This window comes from Podarcis raffonei, chromosome 5 (genome assembly GCF_027172205.1).
Source record: "Podarcis raffonei isolate rPodRaf1 chromosome 5, rPodRaf1.pri, whole genome shotgun sequence".
In the NCBI taxonomy this organism is placed as follows: Eukaryota; Metazoa; Chordata; class Lepidosauria; order Squamata; family Lacertidae; genus Podarcis; species Podarcis raffonei.
Genome location: NC_070606.1, coordinates 1,376,586 through 1,399,883, shown reverse-complemented (window position 1 = coordinate 1,399,883; position 23,298 = coordinate 1,376,586). Strand labels below are relative to the sequence as shown.

Sequence of the window (23,298 nt, the reverse complement as noted above, 5' to 3'; positions counted from 1 at the left end):
ATCAATTAGAGAAGAAAGACAACTGAACTACCAACAGAACCTTTTGCATTCCACTGACACTACAAACCTCTTGAACTGAAATGCTGATATTCAAGCCTTTTTCTGAAACTGTTCTGCAGTCGGTTTACTTTTTCAAGATTATGCTATTTTTTTATCTCTCTCACATCAATTAGAAATTTCATTGTGCATAGGTGTTTTACAGCTGAAACATATATTTGAAATATGCCCAAAAAATCCAATCTTGCTACTCAAATATTAAACGTTTTAATATAAATTAAATATTAATATTTACATTATAATGCATCTTTTATCTTAGTGCTTCTTTCAGAATTTCTTGATTGTCTCACAATCTGAACTCACAGAAACTGTCTGATATCAAATCCCATTTCATTTTGTCTTTTATCAAATACATGCAAATAACTACCGGTAATACTATTATATGCCAACTATTAAATATTATCAGTATAGGTAAAGGTAAAGGGACCCCTGACCATTAGGTCCAGTCGTGACCGACTCTGGGGTTGCCACGCTCATCTCGCTTTATGGCGAACCAGAGCAGTGCACGGAAATGGAAATCAGTATATCAACTGCCAAACATCACTTAGGATGCCAGATAGAGACAAAATATCTGGAACTTTGCTTAGACAACATGCTGAAGCCAGAGAGGCAGGCTAGGCAGATGTCACCTAGGTAAGGGCACCACCCCGCTTCCCCTTACTCAAGCATTAGTGCCGCACATGAAAACCACATGAACACAACTGCTAGAAGTACAGAAGAGGCTGTAGACTCCTAGAGGATGAGGGGCCCTTCTGGGTCATCTCGTCCAATCCCTTGTTTGATGCAATAATTCCAGAGCAATAGCACCTCACAACAGAAGGCTGCTTAGCCTTTCCTTCAAAACTGTCCAACAATGTATAGCCTACATACACACAACATGAAAGAGAGTTTAATTTCATCCATATTTTTAAGCAAACTGGCTTCATTTGTGTTGGTTCAAAAATATATGTCTGTAAAACGAGAATTCCTGGATGCCAAGACCCAAGTTTGGGGCAAGTACAAAGTGAGAGAACTGCAAGAGAGATTTAAAATCACAAAATATGCAGTAGAGTAAAGTGTGGAAACATAGGCTGATAGACCTTTAAAATATTTCATTGTGGGGGAACTTCCCTCTTGCCCCAGCATTGGAAAAGACCACCTTTGCTAAATTAAAAATTGGTTAACTTACTAACTCATCAAAGGTCAAATTCATGTGCTTTTCCATACATTGGTCAGAAACGTTGCACGGGCAGTAAACTTTAGTTACAAAGTGGTGAAAGTTCCTAAATTATTTTGGGGGACCTCAGGAGTGGCTGGTGGGAGCCATGTGGTCTGAGCTGGAGCAATCAACTCAAACCTCTTCACACACTGAGCTTCTCATGTAGACTGGGTGCATCCAGAGACTATTAACCATTTGTTTTGTTTTGTATCGCAACTGTTTGCAGCTAGACTCTTCTCTCACAAAATAAAATTGCTTTCTCTGTCCCTGTTCTCCTTATTTGGATTCTTTTGTCTCTCAGGATTGGATAACCCTTCTCCAAGGTGTCTTCCTCCTTGCCTTCAGCTGCTGACTGCAGTTCCTTGCAGTTCCAGCGCCTCAGCTGCCCATCTACACTCTTTGGTCACTGCTTCCATCTGGGTGCCTTGCAGCTGGGGTCCTGGGGCACTTTCAAACCCCTGTAGCATCTCCTCAGGCAGGGCTCTCACCTTGCATGGAGCCACGCTTTTCTGCCCAAGGGGTTTCTCACCCTCTCAGCTTGCAGCAACTCCATTTTCTCCAGTCAGTGGCTTTTTTGCTGCTGGATCATTTGCTCAAGCTGCTCCATATTTTGTCAGCTTTGCTGCTGAAGCATCAACCTGAACTGCTCCAGGAATGCTGCTGTTCCTCCCTCCATCTTGACTCAAGCACACCTCGCTCACAGATCCTCATCCCAGAAACATGAATCCCACTTCTAACGTCAGTGTTGCATGCCCCCCAATCTCTGATTGGTGCAGGATTCCAGGGGTCCCGGGCACTTACTCAGAGTTTGGTTTCCTCAGAATGTGGGATAGCAGAGACTGTGCTGTCATTATGATGTATGGTTTTTTACACATATATACAACCTGAGCCTACAATGGAGGGGCTCATAGCATTAACACCCAAGAGGGTCTTCCTTCTTCCACAGCCACAGTCTTGGATTATAGCAGAAAACAGGCTTGGCTCTGTCTCTCAGCTGCATAGCCTATAGTTTGCTTCTAGCTTCTAGCTCTTGCACACAACTCACAAACAATAAACTTGTCTTGCTATTCCAGCAACTGAGTCCTTGTTGGATCAAGGAATTAGAAAGGACTCAGGCATACAGCCTACTCCTCCAAAACTCACAACACTACTTTAAATTTCTGCTTCATATAAATCATAAAAGGCAGGTTCTCTCACAATGCTCCATTTTCTGTCTCCTCTTCCTGGGTTGAACTAAGTGAATTTTGCCTCCATTCCCACAAACCAAATCATTTTTAACCACACATTTACTGTAGGTATTTTGGATGAATGCCATTTTGTAGCCATTTAATTTGTACCATTTAAAACAAATAACAAACATAAACCTGTTTGTAGAAATGTTAGTGATTAAGCGATATTTAAATACCTACAACAAATAAATAAAAACAGATAAATTGACATAGGACCTTTCATTCCTGGTAGGTGCCAACCATTGCCCTGATCAGGTTAGGAGAATTCCTGCTTCTTCTTTCAGTTGTCTCTCTCCACGCTGAGTATAATATTTTCTTTCAGATCAAAATTCTGCTTTTTACCCCAATATCTTGTAAGCATAGCATGCTTCCTCTGGGATCACGTCATGTGAAGGACCAAAGCATGGAAGCAGGAGTTATGTCGGCTCTTATGAGAGTGGTCGCTTCTATGGGGCCACTCATATGGTTTCCAAAGGCCTCTGCTGGGATCTTAACAAAGCGATGCCCAGCTTTTAACAATACAGCAAGAGGGAAAGCATACAAAGGAGGGGGGTCCTGGTTCCTCTGAAAGATGGGGCAACAAAGGCTTGCAATCCAGAATAAGAGTCTTATTGGCTATATGAGGCCTCTGAGTTACTGCACACTGATCAGTGGCCACTAGAGGACCCACAAAGACAAGACAGAACAAAACAAGAGGAAGGGAAGAAGGAAATTTACTTCACTCCTAGTAGGGCTCATGTGCATAGCAGCCAAAAATTCATTTTCCAAATCTGTTTTTTGCACTGTAGCTCTCTGCGGTTCCATGTGTATGCCTGTTGTTTGCTGTTCTCACATTCCATTGCAGCAGGGCCACACATTGTGCCTTAGTTGTATTTTGGAACTAGAGTCATGTTGCTCATTTTAATAACCCTTCATAAGCAGCCCATAAAACCCGCTGACACTCCCTGTAGAAATAAGGAAAACACATGTGTTCTGCTTCTTTCACACTCTTCCCCCTGCCCCAATGAAATTGGGGGCCATTGTTAAATCACTACTACGCTCAACTTAATTTCCATGTCTAGCTAATAAAGCATTTCAGCAAACCAACATCACTATCTCACCCTGCTATCAGCCGTGCAAGTACACTGTTGCTCTAAAGGTGGAAGAAGTCCCTAGTGGGGAGATAGCATCATCATGAAGGTGGTTTTCCCAGGGCAAGGTTAATCCACTGCACTCTGGGTGTGCTGACCCTTGCGATGTCCCCAAGTGCAGGATTTTCTCCACTACACAAGAAGGAAGATACACTTCTAGGTTTGGTCTGATGCTGCGATGCAGTTACAGAAGCAGGCATCAGTGGATCTGCTGTTGCTTGTGTTCTGTTTGTAAAGCTTTTGCCAGATTGCAACAGCCAGTTATAGATAGGGGAAATAAGCATATTATGTTTATGAGGGAGGGGTGTTAGGTATGTGTGTAGGGGGTGGGTCTGTCGCTCACACATACAACAGCTAGCTAACACTGAGCTTGAGCCCTGAACCAAGAGCTTGAATGTTGGCTCTGACTCAGTTGCTGCCCCATGCCAACCAAAGGGAAGGATTAGGAGAAAAAGAAGTAAGGAAATAGTAGGTATAGCATGGAGAGAGGAAGGGCTTTGAGCTTGGCTTGCTAAGTGTCCCTTCTTTGGAAGCAGGGGCGTGTCTATTGTTCCCTCACAGTAGCCCCCCCCCCCCGTGAATAAAGGCACTTCTACTCAGAAATATGCCCCATTGAGTGAATCCAGGTAAATTCACCATTGCTTGTGATGAGGCTAAACTCAAACTCTCATTTGTCTCCTGAAGAACATACTCATCAGGGAAGATATGAATTTTTAGGCAAAATGATACAAATAAGCAAAAATGGCCCAACATTCCACTGTGCACACAATTTATGTTGCTTGTTTGGACCTATTTCTTACTCTTTTTGTAATAAGCCAAAGCTCAGCTTTTTATTCAGACATTGCCATGTTAAACATTTCATCATGTTACAGAAAATCAGGAAGGAGTTTGCAGTAAGAGCTATTAAGAAATCAGGGGTATAGTTCCATTCTGTAAGTGGATGAAATACAGAGTGCATGAAGTTATATGGGGCCATTACCTTCAACAGGCATCTCTCACAAAAAGTTTCCAACCTACCTGTCTGCTTGAACATCCGTGTAAGACCTAGTGGGAAGAAGGGTGCAATGTATTCAGAAAAGTCAGTCTCAAGTCAACTAAGTTTGGCTTAAGAGAGCCATTTCTAAACTGAACTGAGGAGGAGAAATCACCAGCGAAGATTCTCATGCTGCCCCAGAAGCAACCCAGGCTCTGATCTGGTGACCAACAAGTATGATAACCTTCAAGTGGATCATCAATAGGAAATATCCATCAGAAACGCCCAAGTCTTTCACATGGAAACAAAAAAGCCAAAGGTGTTGGGCGGTAAGAAAAAAGCATACAAAATCCATAATTGGTCGATACCTTCATTAGGACCAGCCAAAATGTCATAAAATAGTGGGAAATGCTTGAGTTCTGCATCAGGAAGATGTTGCACAGAACAAGAGGTACAGCGATGAAGAAAAACAAAAAATAGGCATGGATGTTATAGCTATAAGCTATAAGGTCAGGTTTAAACTCAGATCCCAAGATGGAGATAGCAAACTGTGTAAGCCTCTCCAAGATGCTACAGGCATCAGATCACACACCTAAGATTCTAGGACAAAGATGCAGTGCCAGCTCCCCATTTTCAAAAGCAAAAGGGGACCCACCTGTGCCACATGCTTTAAGCCAGAGTGGGGAACTGAATCTAGTCAAAGGGTGGTTCACTTTAAGAATTAGGTGGTGTCAATCATATGATGTCAGGAGACTGTAACTTCCTTCTGTGGCTGCAGGGGAAGAAGTGGAGCACACTCATTGCAGCTCTGGCTTGAATTTGGCACTGAGTGAACTCCTGATTCTTCCTTTTGAATGTGGTGTTTCACCAAGCTGAATCTTTACCAATCCCACACCTGTTGTCATATGACTTCAGGCGTGACTTTAGCTGAAATGGCCCCACAGCCCAGATGGGAATGCATGGCTGGCCTAGTTAGGTCCAGGGGCCAGAGGGTTCCCACCATTGCCTTAAGCAAAAAACAGGTTCCTAGGGAGCTGAGGGGATGCAACACTCCACATTAATAGATTTTGGATATAAATACACACAGTCCCTTCAACCCTGACCCTGATTGCAATGTGGTGCCTTTCTGAGCCTATTCTACTCCTCAACCCAGAACTAACCTTCTGTTCCATGGCAGTGTTGTGTGCATACCCACCCTTTACTATGAGATCCCAGGGTAGGTTGCCATTTTCTTAAAATATTTAAAACAATTAAGATAGATTGCAATCAATAAAATAGGGTGGGTCCTACTATATCTATATCTCAGGTGTCAAGGGCCAGGCCAGGCACACACCTTCAGCATCTAATCTAGCACTTCACCAGGAAACAAAGCAAACTGAAGTGGAAATGTGGAGAACCAAACATAAAACTAGGAAAATGGGAAACAGAGAAACCAGAGCTGTCAGATTTGCCCATCCATAAGAGACACACTCAGTGGTGTGATGCCATTGTTCGACAGTTGTCCTTCCTTTTTCCTGACCCGCTCCAAGTCCATGTCAGAATGGCATCACATCAGAAGAAGTGGAACATTTCAGAGGTAGAAAGAGATAACTGATTTGAGAAGAGGGTGGTGGGTGACTAAAAACAGCTTCAGCCACCTCTGTTTTATTGCACATAGCAGCAGAGCCCAATGTGGCAAATGATATGCAGTTACTTGTTATAACAGGGTTAGCCCATGTTGGTGCCCTACTACCAGACTACAACCTTTGCTGCTCCCGTCTTCCCTAACCATTGGTTTGGTGACTGGGGCATACAGTCTGGAGGGCACCACCTTGGCTCTTCCACATTAAAGTACAGTGGTACCTCGGGTTACATACGCTTCAGGTTACAGATGCTTCAGATTACAGACTCCGCTAACCCAGAAATAGTGCTCCAGGTTAAGAACTTGGCTTCAGGTTAAGAACAGAAATCGTACTCTGGCGGTGCGGCGGCAGCGGGAGGCCCCATTAGCTAAAGTGGTGCTTCAGGTTAAGAACAGTTTCAGGTTAAGAACGGACCTCCAGAACGAATTAAGTACTTAACCCGAGGTACCACTGTAAGTATTTCAGACTCTTTCAATGCATGTTTCTAATAAGATTTAAAGGAGCTTTTAAAGTTCAGCCTCAGTTCTGCAAATGGTAACTCTTTCTATGTTGCAAGCTGTGAAACTGGCTCCAACCACACCATGTTTCTCACAGGCAGGAATCTGCCACACATCCCTCAAGTAACCTGTCCCCATTTTGCACCATTCACAGGTCAACGGCCTGGCTAATAAATGAAAGCAAATTTAAGCCCTGCTCCTACAATCCCACACATAAAACTGCCATTTGAACAGAGCAGCAGCTCATCCCAGATCAGGTTGATATAACCCCACAAATTAAATGTGAATCAGTGAGGATCCTTTACTTGAGGGCTTTTAACCAACCAAGCCTTTGCCGAAGAGAAGAATCCTATCCCACTCTGTACCTTTGTGCCTTACTTGAACTATTTTGTGTCCCTGAGTGGAACCCAACCTACAGTCTTGACCTACAGTCTGTTGAGCATTGCTTGCTTGGTTCAGAGCATTGCAAGATACCACAGATAACAGAAACGTAGGGGAGAGAATGACATTAATTTTCATAATCTGTCAGTAAGCTTCCATACAGTTGCAGACAGAATTTGTGTAAATAGTGTCCAAACTGCAGATAATCAGAAGTGTGACACTGGAGTTGCTAGCAAAGCATAACACAAGGGCCAATAATCTGTGCCTATAATCTAGCACCTGACACTGGTCTAACTTCTTACTTTGAGCTGCTCACAAACCAGTCACTTGCTTTGTGATGCAACTACCAGCTTGACTCCAGAGCACCAGCCCTTACAGTATTATTAGTAACACTGAATTAGAATAAGGAGACGACTCATTGTTATGAAGTCCAAAAGGCATACTTGCTATTGAGAAGAAGCCTCTGCAGTCTGATCTCAAAGGGAAAAGCTACTATGTGCAAACACAGCTCTAAAAAGTCCTAAAACCTAAATCCCAAACTGAGAATTATTATTTTATTTCCAGCAGACATTAGTCATTGTGATGTTTTGGGCAATTTTGATAAATTCAACAGTAACTGCTCCGACATGACAGCTTTGAGAGGCTGGCAGTGATCAATATAGTCTATCTGCTAGATGAATCCCTGGAGTTATTAATCTTTTTATCCTAAGAATACATGTATTATTTTTAGAAGAACAAGAGATTGTTTAACAACTATCAAGTTATTTTTATTATACACAACCATGTATGAACAGACATCTACAAATCACCTTAATGAGAGGGCCATCAACGGCCTTTTAATAACTGTGGCTGGTTCAACAGCTACAGTCATTCCTGGGCTGGGAAAGCCTGGCGACTGGACTTAACTGTCAGGGGTCATTTACCTTTACCCTTTTAATATGGTGTGATGGTGGTGGGAATTAATGGAGGCAGACAAAAGCAATATCAGGGTCTGATCCAGTTGGACTGTCCTCTCCCCTCCCCATCACAACACCAACAGACATCCTCTGTCCTGTGATAATATCAGGGCCTGCTCCAATCAGAGAGTCACCCACCCCAGTAAGGTACAATGGACACTACCTGAGCCAAAGGCAACATCAGACCTTGTTTCAACAATTGCTCTGTGGAAAATAGAGAATGAGGTAGGCAGGCAAATTAACATCAGGGCTGCTTCAGTTGGATTGTCCCCTCCCCTGCCTCTTATATCATTTATTTGGTTTAATAAATTAAAACTGTATTCCACCTTGGGTTAGTTGGCAGAAAGGAAGTATGCAAATGCAATAAACAAACAAAGAAACCCAGCTCCTAGAATGCTCAGGTAGCAAACAGACCTCTGTGAATCTGAGGCCCCACCATCTAAAGTGCTTCTACCTTCATCTCTCCCACCTCTGTTTTTCTTAAACAAAAGAGTGATGCAGTAAGGCACATGCCAGCTAACCCACTCAAAATGATTAGGATGTGATATTCAAAACTGAGCTTTCTATTTGATCACAAATTCTCTTGCCATGGTGGTCTTGACGTTATCTTAAGTAGGCTTTTCAGACAGACTATAATTGTTACACAGAGGTTTCCTGAACCCACAAGAACTGAATGGAAAATAATATTTCACCATGCACAGCTTTTTCCCATTACCATGCTAAAGTGGAAGTGGAAGCTGCACAAAGCATATTTTCTCTTCCACGCAGCTCTTAAAGGTACAGAATGCTTGAGGGAGTCTAGGTGGGGAAACTCTGGCTTAACCTGGAATACTGAACACATGAATTGGCTATCAACATTAGGCATTGCAGCAGATGTCAAACCCTTTTGCTGGCTGCAAGATTTCTTACCAACATGAAGGTATGGAAGGGTGGTATAACCAGTGAACATTGCCTGTCATTCAAAACCTACCCACATTTGGATAAAATGTGGTGATGAACCTGGATTGTATTGCCCATGATTGCTGTGGTTTGGTCACTTGCCATTACTGAATTCCATTGTAATACTCTATTTTGAGAGACACTGAGCAAAAATTATCATTTCCAATGGTTATGAATATTTCACCATCTGTCCACCACAGTTATGTGTGTGCCTTTTGTTACAGGAGAACGCAGCGGCTGTCAGGTGAAGAACTTCACACCATGAGAACATGAACTCCCTTTTTTGAAGGAGTGGTTAGAGATTAAATAGCCTTAAACTTAGGGATGGGTAAAACTTTCCAAAATGGTTTCTCATTTTTCCTATCTTTAGTTCAGCTCTCCATATTTCCACATTACTTTGTGGATTTTTCTCATTAAATTTATCAGAATATTAGTGCATGTTCTTCCACATGGACACATTTTAAAAATGCAATTTCTACTAATATAATGTGTATTTGCATGTTACATACATGCAGTTCTATGCACACTGTACCCAAGTATATGAATTTTTGCACACGTTACTTGGATGGATAACTGCATTGCAAAATTCATTTTGAAGGATGGCTGTGTTTTGGTTCTTGTATTGTTTTAGAAAGTACAAATTACCGCATTTTTCGCTCCATACGACACCTTTTTTTCCTCCTAAAAAGTAAGGGGAAATGTCTGTGCGTCTTATGGAGTGAATGTGTGGTCCCTGAAGCCGAATTGCCTGAGTGCAGGGGCAAAAATCGGATCGTGCGTCATGAGGAGGGAAGGCTGCAGAGAGGAGGCTGTTGGGGTTCCTGTATCGGGCATATTTTGGTGTGTGTGTGGAGGCGTGTGAGTCATGTTGCTGCATGGGAGAGCGTGTGGTTAAAGGGGGCGTTTGAGTGTCCTTGTGTGTGGCGCCTCTCGATCGCTGGGCTACCATCTGTTCATCAGCCCTGTTCCCCTTGCCTAATTATTGTAGCGCCTTCCTAAGGATTCAATTGCGACTCCTATTTTGTTTTGTGCTCCCCACCACATACGGTTTTAACTGGGCGGTTAAAGTCAGCCGCTGCTCCCCGCCTTTTGCTCTTGTCCCTTTCTGACAGGGAGCGCACAGCTGCAGTGAATTCCTTTCCTGCCCTCTGCCTCAGGGTCTTACTGCCCACCCTCTTGTATTTTCGGTTGTTGTGTTTGCTCGGAATGGGCCAGCGAAGGCCCATTCCCCTTGCTCAGCGCGTCTGCTTGCTGCGAGGTGACGCGGCTAGGAAGGAATTAGCAGATGGACACGATCCTTTCCCCTTCCATTGCTCAGCGCCGGCCGCGGCACCGTCACCTCGCAGCAAGCAGACACGCTAAGCAAGGAGGTTGGTGGCAGACAAATGCAACAAAGAGCAGGGAAATCCCCTGCCCTCGCGGCAAGCAGAGGGGAAAGGATTGTGTCCTTCCTGCTAATTCCTTCTTAGCCACACTGCGCGCAGGCTCCAGCCCACACGGCTCAGCTTCCGGCAGCTAGGAGTGCAACTGGCAGCTGCCACCGCCTCCTCCTCTCTGTGCTCCGGTGCTGCTGCTGCTGCGTGCCAGGGATGCACAGGCAGCCGGAAAACATGCAGGTGGGGGAGAGAGGGGGAGGCTGGCTTGGGGGGGGGGAGGAGCGAACTTTTGCCTTCCTTTCCTCTCTTCCCTTAAACCCCTCTCCTGCATCATTAGCCACCTCCTCCTCCACACGCCCCACACGTGCTCCTTGTCCCTTCAGTGTTTTTCCTTCCCTCCCCACTTAAAACTCCTATCCTACAACATTTGATTCAGAATATTTTTTTTCTTGTTTCCTCCTCTAAAAACTAGGTGCAACTTATGGTCAGGTGCGCCTTATGGAGCGAAAAATACGGTAGGTAGGTTTAAATGCAAACTGAATCAAATTTCTCTTCCATCTCTACCTACAGGTTAACTAGCAGATACTCAGGACAGTAGAACAACCAAAAATATGTGGTACAGTCTGAGAAATATCACAGTACCAAAAAGTCAAACAGGGAAACAGATCTCAGAAAAGTACTATGGAAGTGTTTTATGCACATATATAGAAGTACAAACGCACTAAGAATATTCCTTGCAGTTGGATATATGTTTTTGCCTTTAATTACACTTCCTTTCAGTTGCCTCTGAGGAAGAGCAAAATACTCTCTAAATATGTTACATATACATTAAGTATCTACTTCCTAACAATCCATTTCAGCAGTACCTTTCTGCGGTCAGCATACATGTATGTCAATGCACAAAAACAGTAGCCCTACAAAATTAGAGCTTTCAGGAACTCCTGTGTTAACAAGCAAGCAAGCTGGGTCCTGTGCTTTTAGAAGCTGGACCTTGACTGTCTTAAGAGTGACAGGAGGTTATGGGAGGAAACACCACTGCTACCCCTCATTCCTCAAGCAAAAGAGCTCAATGATGAGGGAAATGCATTTTAATTTTCCCACATATATTCCAGGATTAAGCTCCAGCACTGAGAACAGATGCTGGCACAGATAAAACTCTGCAGGAGGCCCATTTTAAAAGAAGTTGCATGTCACTACCCACCCTTTTCATATCACATAGAAACCCTAATCTGAGCTTTACCCACCTATAACAGGAGCCTGTGGTAGTCAGAAGAACACATCTGAACAGAAGATGAGCAAGCAAGAAACCTGTTAAACCATTTCCTCTCTGGACCTAATTTCAGCTCAGTCTGCTTCTTTCACCTGCCTTGGATACCCATGCACTGCTTATTGGTGCCTGCACCACTCTTGCAAAGGAAACAGCCTAACGGTTATGTTCAAATTGGCACTCCTTATTTATTTCTCTCCATATACTGCTAAGATAGCTTCTGGTTTGTTTCTGTCCAGCATAGGAAAGATGGGAGAATTGGGTGTGAAATGGGCATTTATGACATGAGCAGCATGTACCAGCATGCTGCTTGCTCATGTTACACCACAGCTAATGTTTAACTATGGTTTAACGACTGAAAAATAAACTCATGGCTGCTGTATACATAAAAGATTCATTGTAAGATAGTAGGTTACCTCCAGGTTCATCAAGGTAGAAACTCATCTCTTTCTTATCTTCTCGCTGACCGATATGGTCATAAGTAATTTGTGGAATAGGCAGCACTGTCTCCCCTGGATTCATTATAGGTGTGGAACCATTATCACGCCCAGGTTTTCCTTTCCTTTTGTATCTTCTGCTCTGTAATAAAACCATTTCCATACCAAAAAAAATATGATACAAAAATTTCAACTTCTACAGGCTTGGAAACCCTAGTGATTAAGAAGTATATAAATAACTGAAATAAATGGTGTGTGGGCAAGTTGAGACTTGCATACATTTTTAAAGGGTTCATTTGAAACAATCAGCATACTTTTTCATCTGAGACTTCTTAAGAAGTTGGCAACCACAGACCATATTAACGTTCACCTGATATACTGTTCTATCTTTACTGCCTGCCATAGAACCACAGCTTAGCTACCCCACAGGAAGTCAGCCTTCAGCTCTAACACAGGTATTTTTGCTCTCTGAAGAAATGACTGTCATACCCCAACATCCTGAAAATGTGGTTACTAGAGTCTTACAGGAAATGTGGGGTAGCTACATAGGGACCTCTACAGCTGTCCAGACCACACTTACTATTCAATCCTACACAAGTCTACTCAGCGTTCCGTTGGGTCCAATGGGGTTTATACACAGGGAAGTTAGTGTAGGGCCTCCTTCACACACATTATGAATTAATAAAAAAAATGTGATGGGCTCACTGACATACAGATATCAACATTGTTGAACTTTTTTTAGTTCTGCCCAAAATTGTTTTATGGAAAATTGGCAAAAACGGCACTGCCAACATGGGCTGCCATACATCTTGTCGATTTCTTACCAGACACTGCTGCCGACTCCAGTATTCCACGTATGTCCGGGAAATCCCAGGTGTATGGCAACCCTAACATTTCACTTGATTCTTGAAGACCGCAGTGACAAATGTGCATTTGGGAACCAGTTACAAGTCAGATGCTACATAGTAGTTGTTGTTTGTTTGTTTGTTTGTTTGTTTGTTTGTTTGTTTGTTTGATTTATATCCTGCCCCTCATCAGATTCCCAGGGCAGCTTGTATTCAAATGCCTTATTTAGATTAAAGCTTTCCAGTTGCATCAGAGAATAACTCCTTTCTGAGACCTGGTCCATGAATTCATTTGTTTCCCCCATCTTTACATGCACCTTGCTTCCTTGTTATATTGTATTATTATTATTGTAAGCCATTATTTTATACCGCAAACTTCCTGAAGTTTTTTTCTGAAAGTAAACAAATTAAGCCAACAAGAGGCAAAGTCACAGTAAGTTTATTAAATAGAGCAAAGTACAAATTAACATCTGGGACATCAGTAAAACCCTGATTTTTCTTTTTATGCAGGGTCAAGTGATTTGATTTGATATTGATTTAATATCTGTATTCCACTTTTCCAACAACAAATGATGAGCTCAAAGTGGCTCACAATAATCACAATAGCATTTTTAAAAACAAACCCAAACTTTGCAATTATTATAACAACAAACATACTAACATATTATGTGGGGCCCACTGTGATTTTGGCAACAGATGGAAGTACTGGGCCTGCGGACAGGCCCTGAGTCTGCCTCCTGGAGTCCCCGTTGCTTGTGGGAGCTGGTGGGTCCATCAGCCAATCAGGAAAGTGTGGGGAATTTAATCGTTTAATGGTCATATGGGAACTTTCTGTCTGTGTGGGTAGAAGGGGTCTCTGACTACCTGAGTGGGTTGAGATCAGGATTATCTGTTAGTGGGGACAGATAGTTAAATAGCGCTCAGTTTGAGATAAGGATTGGCTGTGAGCAAAGTTGGTCTATTTGAGTGGAGCTAGCTAGGCAGAGCAACCCAGCTTTGATTGAATAAGGGGAAGGCTAGGATGGCGCTGTGGTCTAAACCACAGTGGGAGATTTATCTAGCGACGCATCCAAAATATCTGTCGCATTACCCAGCACCATCTTCATTGAGGGTGTCTGTCACACTGCCATTCTGCCAAGATGACAACATTTAATTTAAATGGTGGTAAGAAAGACAATGGGACGCGGGTGGCGCTGTGGGTTAAACCACAGAGCCTAGGACTTGCCGATCAGAAGGTTGGCGGTTCCAATCCCCGTGACGGGGTGAGCTCCCGTTGCTCGGTCCCTGCTCCTGCCAACCTAGCAGTTCAAAAGCACGTCAAAGTGCAAGTAGATAAATAGGTACCGCTCTGGCGGGAAGGTAAACAGCGTTTCCATGCGCTGTTCTGGTTCGCCAGAAGCAGCTTAGTCATGCTGGCCACATGACCTGAAAGCTGTACACCGGCTCCCTCGGCCAGTAAAGTGAGATGAGTGCCGCAACCCCAGAGTCAGCCACGACTGGACCTAATGGTCAGGGGTCCCTTTACCTTTACTAAGAAAGACAATGTAGCACAATTAATGGTTTGGATCCAACTTACTTAATTTTGTGCTCCATTACAGTATTTAAGGTCCATTAAGTGACTTCCTCTTAATAATATTTTCTATGGGGGAAAATGAGATAAAAAGGAAGGACACAAAAAGTACTTCTGTTGTCTGACCTTCCACCCACTAAAGATTCTGCAAGTAACCTCCTTTCTAAAGCCTTATAATGCCCACCTGTATGGGTAAGCCTGTGAGACTCATGGCTACAAGGGGAGAAAAACTGAGAAATTTTCATCAATTTGGTTACATTTTGTTATGTCATGGCATCTGACTTCTAAGATGTGGCATGTGATAAATCTATGGGTTGTAGCTGACCAAGTCACACTCAGTTTATCCCCACTGAAATTAGTGGACAGTTAGTATGACGGGCTCTACTCGGAGTATAACAATCCTGTCCAAATAAAATATTTTAAAAGCTGTCCTGGAATAAAGAGTCCCTTGCTTACTGAGGAATGACTTCTTTTATAGGAAGGCATACTTAGATTAGAACATGAACAGCTGGACAACAAGGTAAATTACTGTTTAAATATTCTTGGAGTGGGATAAAATAAGGGCTCAGCCACACTTACCTTTGCTAAGCATTTCTAGGCACAGGTCTGTGGTTTAAAGGTCTTTAAACAACAGCCGTTTTTATTTTGCCACAGCACTTTCCCTGCAAAAACCCACTCTTTACTGCTGAATCAGAGCAAACAGCAACCTGTGGAAAACCCACATTGCCATTTGTTCCAATTCAGCATTAAAAAGCAGGTTTTTCTGAGGGAAGTGGCTGGGTAAAAGAAAAAAGTGCTCGGACACAGAGCTTTAATGTGCAGACCTGTGCCCAAAAAGGTAAGTTTGGATGAGTCCTGAATTTTACTTCAACAGGTTCTCCAGTTCTCCTAACACCTGAACTGATTCTATGGAGTTCCCAAACCATGTATTCTGTGTTAAGTTTGTTGGATGGAAAGGCAGGTTATAAATGTAACTAATAAACCAATGTGCTCCTTCTGACCTGTTTTCTGAGATTTGGGCTAGATGGTGCTGCTGTTTTCTTTGCGTTTTGAGCTGTGGTGACATAGATCTTCCATGTAGCTGTGGAATTGTATGACTTCTCTGCTGCATAACACCTCCACAGAGTCTGCAGGACATAAAAAAAACCTCTTGCTAATACTATATATAAAGACGGAAAGTACATAACCTCTCTGTAATTAAGTAGTGTTACTTGTCCTGAATGAACAGTGCAAAAGATTTCTACCACAAGTATTGTGAAAAAAATTAGTTCAAATGCAGTTCTCCCTTGCCACCCATTTTGCTTTTATAGAGGTATGATTGATTGATTGATTGATTGATTGATTGAATTTCAATCTCAGGGGGTCACAGGGTGGTTCACAGAATAAAATCAAGATATAAAACCACAAAATACCTAATAAAAATAAAAACAGCAACCCAATAACCCCACCACAAAAAAACACATTTTGAAAGGGCATAGGATGTAAATTGTATCAACCAAAGGCTTGGTTAAAAAGGAACATTTTTGCCTGGCACGTAAAGGTGTATAATAAAGGTCCTGGGCAAACCTCCCTAAGGAGAGCATTCCACAGATGGGGAGCCACTGCAGAGAAGGCCCGTTCTTGTGTTGCCATCCTCCAAACCTCTCAAGGAGGGGGCACATGAAGGAGGGCCTCTCAAGGTTCGGGTAGGTTCATTTAGAAAGAGATGGTCCTTGAGTTATTGTGGTCCTGAGCAGTTTAAGGCTTTATAGGTCAAAACCAGCATTTTGAATTGGGCCTGGAAACTACTTAGTAGCCAGTGCAATCAGACCAGGAGTGGTATAATATGCTCAAACCGTCTTGCTCCGGTGAGCAACCTGGCCGCTGAATTCTGCACTAGCTGAAGTTTCCGAACCGTCTTCAGAGGCAGCCCTACGTAGAACACATTGCAATAATCTAACCCTGAGGTTACCAGAGCGTAGACAATAGTAGCTAGGCTATCCCTGTCCAGATAGGGGCGTAACTGGGCCACCAGCTGAAGCTGATGGAAGGCGCTCTGGGCCACTGAGCCCACCTGAGCCTTGAACGACAGCAAAGGATCCAGGAGTACCCCCAAGCTACGAACGTGCTCCTTCAGGGGAAGTGTAACCCCATCAAGAGCAGGCAACCTCCCAGCCATCTGGTCTAAAGTGCCTCAGTCTTATCTGGATTGAGCTTCAGTCTGTTGGCTCTCATCCAGTCCATTACAGAGGCAGGACACTGGTCCAGCACCTCCACTGCCTCACCTGCAGATGTAAAGGAGAAATAGAGCTGGGTGTCATCAGCATACTGCTGACAACATACTCCGAACCTCCGGCTAACCCCACCCAGCGGTTTCATGTAAGCAACATGGGTGATAGGATTGAGCCCTGCGGTTTCCACAGGGCTGAATAGCATTCCCCAAGTAATAGATCCACCACAAAGCGGTGCCACCCACCCCTAGTACGGAGAGTCACTCCAGAAGGATACCATGGTCGATGGTATCAAAGGCCGCTGAGAAGTCGAGAACAATTAACAGGGACATGTTTCCCTTGTGTGTCTCTCGACAGAGGGACCAAAGCTGTTTCTGTGCCAAAACCAGGCCTAAACCCCGATTGAAAAGGATCCACAAAATCAGTTTCTTCCTGGATCTGGTCTGTGACCACTCGCTCCAGAACCTTGCCCAGGAAAGGGAGATTAGCAACTGGCCAGTAGTTAGTTAGGTTTTCTTAATTCATTGATTCAGTAATGACAAAAATATCCAATTGTGGAATTTATTTATTTTTTGACAAGAATACTACAAGGAAAGTAGTATTTACTTGGAACAGTGCCAAATTAATGTGCACCACAGGACACATGTACTCTGCTCTGCCATTGGTTAGTGAGGTTTTTTTACTCTAGCCCCATGGTTCCCACAGGGGGGAAATTTGATTTTTAAGGAGGGCAATTCAAGAATGAGTTATTAACAGTGAATGGCGTTTTAGGCTTCCTCCACATGAATAGGAGTTCACTTTTTGAATAATAAGAATTATATGTCACGGGGGGAGGTATCAGGATTTTAGAGATGCTTAGGTGGGGCATGGCCAAAAAAAGGTTGGGAACCACTGCTCTAGCCTACAGGTTCAGGGAGCAGGCCATTCTGCTGGTGAATGTTCTGTTCTGTATTATGCCATGAACATCACAAAGTTGAAGACTGCATTAATATTTAACAAAGTAGAGGTCTATTTTAAAGTAATAGCTAGAATGTTAAGAAATCAGTCCAATACACTCTTAGGCCAAAATCACACATTGCATTTTATAGCATTCAATGATCAAAAAAAATTATTCATCTAATGTCCATTACCACCATGCACAAGTTTTGTTTTTCCAGCTCAGGAGGTGGAATATTAAACATCCACATGAAACACTTCTATTCACAGTGGCACAACTAACACAAGAAGGTTAAAATGCAAGTGTAAATCCACCTTCCCACATGGTCATCAGTCAATTTAAAAACCTGACATGAGAGACCTTAAACTTTATTTCTTTCCCAACTGGCAAACCAACAGTTGGAGGGGCTCAAAAGTGCTTGAAGTTGGCCATGTGACATGAACATCATTCATGTTTGCAAGTGAAAGTTTTTAACACAGGATGCTGCAGCCATCTGCTCTATTCCGAGATGGAAGTCAACATGAGGGCCAGTTCTTAAATTCTAACCTGCATTTCTCTCAAAATTTTAAATTCAAGATTACCTGCAATTCTATGTTACTGTTATTTGTGTGCAAGGCTTTCTACCAATGTACAGGAGTGGGTGGGTGCATCAGCAGTGCAATGCAATGCACAAAAAGAATCTTGTTGTACTTTCATGTACAACAACATGCTGTTTGCTTCCCTCCCTCCCAATGTTTTATCAATGCATACATGCGCATCACTGAGGAAAGGTGCACATGAACTGAAGGAACTGAAAGCTGAGGCAAACTGTACATGTTCCAAATCAATAATTCATAATGGAAATTTTCCTAGTTAAACTGGAATTCAGGAGGAGAGAAATGCAGGTGCGGAGATAACCACACAAACAATAAATTGATGGCACAGAGAAGGGCAGGAAGCGTTCTGTTGTTTCTGAAAATGTGACACACACACTGCCTCCTCCTCCGCAGCCTGGAGGTGGCCCAGGGAGTAACAAAAGGCCAGAGATGGTGACACACGGGTGCGCGGAGGCAGCCCCCTTCCCAGCTGCCCAGAGCTCCCTACCCTGAGGCAACTCCTTGGCTCAAGGCTGGGCTGAAAGTTCTCCAGTGACATATTTGGCGCAACATTTGGAGAGAATGGACAGGTTATATTGGATCTGGAAGTAACTGACCTTGACACACATACACCATGGCCTGTTTCATGTCAGCAAAAGAACACCTTCCGGTTGCTGCCAGATTTCCCCAGGATTCCTCTATACGCAACTTTACTTCACTATATAGTATCACTCCAAAGGTGTTCTGGGAATCAAATGATGGCTGCTTCCACTGCCACCAGGACGCGGGTGGCACTGTGGTCTAAACCACAGAGCCTAGGGCTTGCCGATCAGTAGGTCGGTGGTTCGAATCCCAGCGACGGGGTGAGCTCCCGTTGCTTGATCCCAGCTCCTGCCAACCTAGCAGTTTGAAAGTACGTCAAAGGTGCAAGTAGATAAATAGGTACCGCTCCGGCGGGAAGGTAAACGGCGTTTCTGTGCGCTGCTCTGGTTCGCCAGTCATGCTGGCCACATGACCCGGAAGCTGTCTGTGGACAAACACCGGCTCCCTCGGCCTGTAGAGCGAGATGAACACGCAACCCCAGAGTCGTCCATGACTGGACCTAACGGTCAGGAGTCCCTTTACATTTTACCACTGCCACCACCACTATCTAGGATAAATTTGGCCCTTTCAAGTTCACTGAAATGCCCCACACATGCACTGCAAATAGTGGAACATTACAGTTCAGACTCCAAAATCCTAAGTTAATACCAAGACACTGTAGCAGAGTATTGCTCTTTGTAATCTCTTTTGTTGGGATGGTGAGAAGTTACAAACGTCAGTTCACTTTCTCCTATTTCTTCATCAAGTATTTACCTGAATTAGAGATGCTGCTGCAGGTATTTGCCTGTTGAAATGTTTTTGACGTTGTTTCTGTTGTACCTTAAGTGCAAAGCCGGAACCCAGGATGCCCTGAAAGTCGAAAAGCAGTTGAAGAAAACTGCATTTAATGCTTACATGTAAAAGTAAGGTACGGAATCTGCAGTAAGCGACAGGGGCGTAGTGGGGGGGGGGCTGCCGGGGCGATGGCCTCGGGCACATTTTTCCGGGGGGGGGGGGGGAGCACTGCACAGTTAGCTCCTTCCCCCGCCCTGCCAGCCCCAAGCCACTTTGCAAGGCTAGGATGATCTGAGGTCTGCATTGGCCAGCCGGGCTCCCCCCCCCCGCACAGTGGGAGGGGGTTGCTCTAGCAATGGCAAGGCCTGGGCTGGTGCAGCAGGATCTTTTTACCCTCTGCACGCCCAGGTGCACACCCACCCCAGGTGCTAACAAAGCATGCTACGCTGCAGGTAAGCAATACATTGTACACATCAACCACTTTCTTAAGACATCAGGAATGTTTACAAACTGACTTAATAATTATTTAAGGTCTGCACTCACCGCTGGAAGAGCAAAGAAAGAGATGGCAAACACAGAGAAGCAAGACGCAATTGTCTTGCCAATCCATGTCTGTGGCACTTTATCACCATAGCCAATAGTAGTGACTGTTACCTGTACAATAGATGAAAAATAGTTTACAAAAAGGCTGTAATGACAATAGTCTGAAAGCTGGTTCACATTTGTATAAATTTAAAATTGAAGTACTGTGCATTTCTGTCAGATGTAGCTCATCCTTCTCCAGGCACAAGCTCTGGGGAAGCCAGTTGTGCTAGTCTGCCATAGGAGGCAGCAGTGCAGAGTGCAGCCAGCCAGGGCAACAGCTCCAATAAATGACTCCTCTCCCTGGGGCAGTTTTGCAGCATTAAATAAATATTCAAGGGATTCCACAATCTCCCAAAACATAAGCACTTATTTGGATTGCTTATATGTATAAGATCAGTATAAGTTCACCTGAAGCATGGTGGGCGGGACATGGCACAGTATTGAATCAGGATTAAAATCACTGGGAGGTGTGCTTGTGACATGCATTGGGAGGGGGAACCCAATTTTAACATGGGTTTGTAGCTCCTCACATTTGTCAGCTTATTTCTAGGTTTCTCTGTCTTGATGTTTTGGTCACACACTGTGAATGTGCTTAGGATTGCTCTTGTTGAGTCAAGTGACCAGTAGGATGCAGTAGAGTGATAACTTCAGGGGGTGTATATATGTATGTTTATATATGAGCTCCTTCCTGCTGGCATGTTTGAATACTATACTTCAAATCTGATGCTGTCTTGACACTCTGTCATAGTCTTCTGCTTTGTTCTGAGCCAGCTTGAAAGGATTTGTTTGCAGAAATAAGGGATATAAACGACTATAATAAATAATAATGAGGTGCAATGGCCATAATGCTCATTCACATTCTCTTGTGCATGACTCAGATAAAAAAGAATGAGAATGTGAGATTAGGTTCCGGAAAAATGTGGTCTAGCATTTTTTTTCCAGTGGTCGACCTCCATATGCTCCTGACCGGGAAGAGATGAAGAGAAGCAAAAGAAGGGACGTATCACCACAACCAGTAGCAACAACTTCCCTGTTAATTATGCTGTGAATGAAAAAAGTGCTTTCTTCTGCTCCTCTGAATCCATTCCCAAGCAATTTAATTGGCTGGTGATGGTTTTGCCTTACACCAAGTATACCATTAACTTCACAGGTTCAATTCATGCTTGCATAGCAAGATTTAATTTAATTTTTTTTAATATGAAATGTTCAGATTTAAGTACTTCGCAAAGTAACTTTGGCCTTGCTTCTCTTCTACAACCTACAACACAGAGTCTTTTTGTACTATTTACTCTTAACACTAATTTCAATCAAATTCCTGATCCTGAATATTTCACTGAAAGGGTGATCTTGCAGCACTGGATATGACGCAAGAGATGCACTTACCACACCCCACCAGAGAGCATCAGCATAACTGGAAAACCCTGTTTGTCCCTCCTCATCCACTGCATCCTTCTCAGCGAGATAGACGAAGTACGATGAGAAGATCAATCCCAAGAATCCAATATACAGCGTAGTTATTAGTTCCTAACAGGAACAAAACTGGATTACTGATTGGAAGCCCTCTTTGTACAAATGCTGATTTTGGTTTAAAAAATTACTCATAACCATTTCATATTTTTAATAAAACATATCCAGTGATGCTGGTCTGCTTTATGACCTGTGGCAGTCATGTCTCACCTTTGAGTTGATATGCTAGCTTTTATACATATTCAAACAAAATTTTGAAGAGTATGCGTTTCTGGTGAACATAGACTATAATAAATCTTATTTTAAAAAGCAAAAACAAACCCCACTGTGAGCTGGCTACCCAGAGCCTGGGCCATATCCAAGAGTATGCTTAAAGTCTAGCCAGTGAAGCACTCAAAAGTGATTCAAGTTAGCAGCTGAATGTACTGTTACCCTGTTTGTCAATACAGCTGAGGGTCCAACATGGATCCCTATAGGACTAACTGCAGTCATTTTTAGGTACCAAAGCCCTGGGCAGGCAGGCAGCATTGGAAACACCTGCTGCCCCAGCTAGAAGGGCACCAGTTGCTGGGGCGGCTCTATAAAGCCAGCCTACCCGAGGGGCGGGGCTGCCCCCAAAGCAGACAACACCAAAGGGGGTCGTTCCTTTGGGGGAAGCACTTTGGGGGTGAAATGAGGTTGTGGGCCCTTTATGCTAAAATTATGGTTTTAATTGGGATGGGGTTTTAACTTGGGTGGGTGTTGTTTATTTGGGGTGGGGTTGTTTTAAATTGTTCTTAAGTGTTGCATGTTAATTTGTATTTTTTTTTTAAAAAAATAAGGCTGATTAATATTCTACAGCCTTTTAAATGTGTTTGTAGGGGTTATTCGCACTCACGCAAGAGGAGCCCATCGCATCAGGAGGATGCTGTGTTGCCTTCCTCCAGTTCCAGAGTTGCCAGTTCAGGAGCTCTAATGGAGCCCAAGTCTCTGTTGGAGTTAATGACTGCTAAAGCAGGAAGGGCCTCTCTCATGGAAGGCCCTGAGATAGAGCTGCATGTCCTGTTCAAGGCTCGGTCTGAGAATGGCAGCTGCTCTGCTGTTGTGCAGTATCCAGCCCAAAGCCTGTACAGAGCTATCTCAGGCACTAGGGAAGCCTTGCCTCACCTTGCCTCTGTACTGCTGAGGCCAGGGATTAAAAAAAAGAACACACTTATAGATTGCCCCAAACCCTACTTTTCCAGGTGAGTTCATTTTCACCATACCTGATGTTAGAATAAGAGTTTTACAGGTGTAAAAAGAGCCTGTTAAACATATTCAATAACCTTCCCATACTCAATACCTGACGATGTATGAATACAACAGATCCCAAGAGCCTCCAAGTGCCACCCTGTCGGTCTACATGAAGCATGCGAAGTATCTGCAAAAAACGGATTCCCCTATGGAAAAAATGGCAGAATGCAGTGAGAGCCCATTAGACACAGAAGTGAAAATGTGAGTATATTTTCTTCTGAATACTACAATGAAATTTGAAAACTCATTAGTACTAACAGTACTCAGTCAAAGAAATAATTTATCAGTTAGACCAGTCAAAGAAGTTGTTGAGCTTTTCTTAGGGGAGCTCACCCCTTAAATAGCTTATCTTTTTCGCCCACAGCCTCTGTCGCGCAACAGATAGCGCACCAAAGGGT

The 23,298-nt window shown here is 43.5% G+C and overlaps 1 protein-coding gene across 4 annotated transcripts in view; it reads right to left on the bottom strand.

The window, feature by feature from the left end:
- LOC128413497 (potassium voltage-gated channel subfamily KQT member 1-like) overlaps positions 1 to 23,298 on the bottom strand; it is a 334,949-nt gene that overhangs the window by 265,477 nt on the left and 46,174 nt on the right. For all 4 annotated transcript variants that reach the window (XM_053387514.1, XM_053387517.1, XM_053387515.1 and 1 more), the window contains 6 exons: positions 22,950 to 23,046; positions 21,545 to 21,685; positions 20,120 to 20,230; positions 19,556 to 19,651; positions 15,479 to 15,604; positions 12,042 to 12,204 (listed from right to left, as the gene is read on the bottom strand). In XM_053387514.1, the coding sequence (XP_053243489.1) occupies positions 12,042 to 12,204; positions 15,479 to 15,604; positions 19,556 to 19,651; positions 20,120 to 20,230; positions 21,545 to 21,685; positions 22,950 to 23,046 (734 nt within the window). The remainder of the gene's footprint in view (positions 1 to 12,041; positions 12,205 to 15,478; positions 15,605 to 19,555; positions 19,652 to 20,119; positions 20,231 to 21,544; positions 21,686 to 22,949; positions 23,047 to 23,298) is intronic.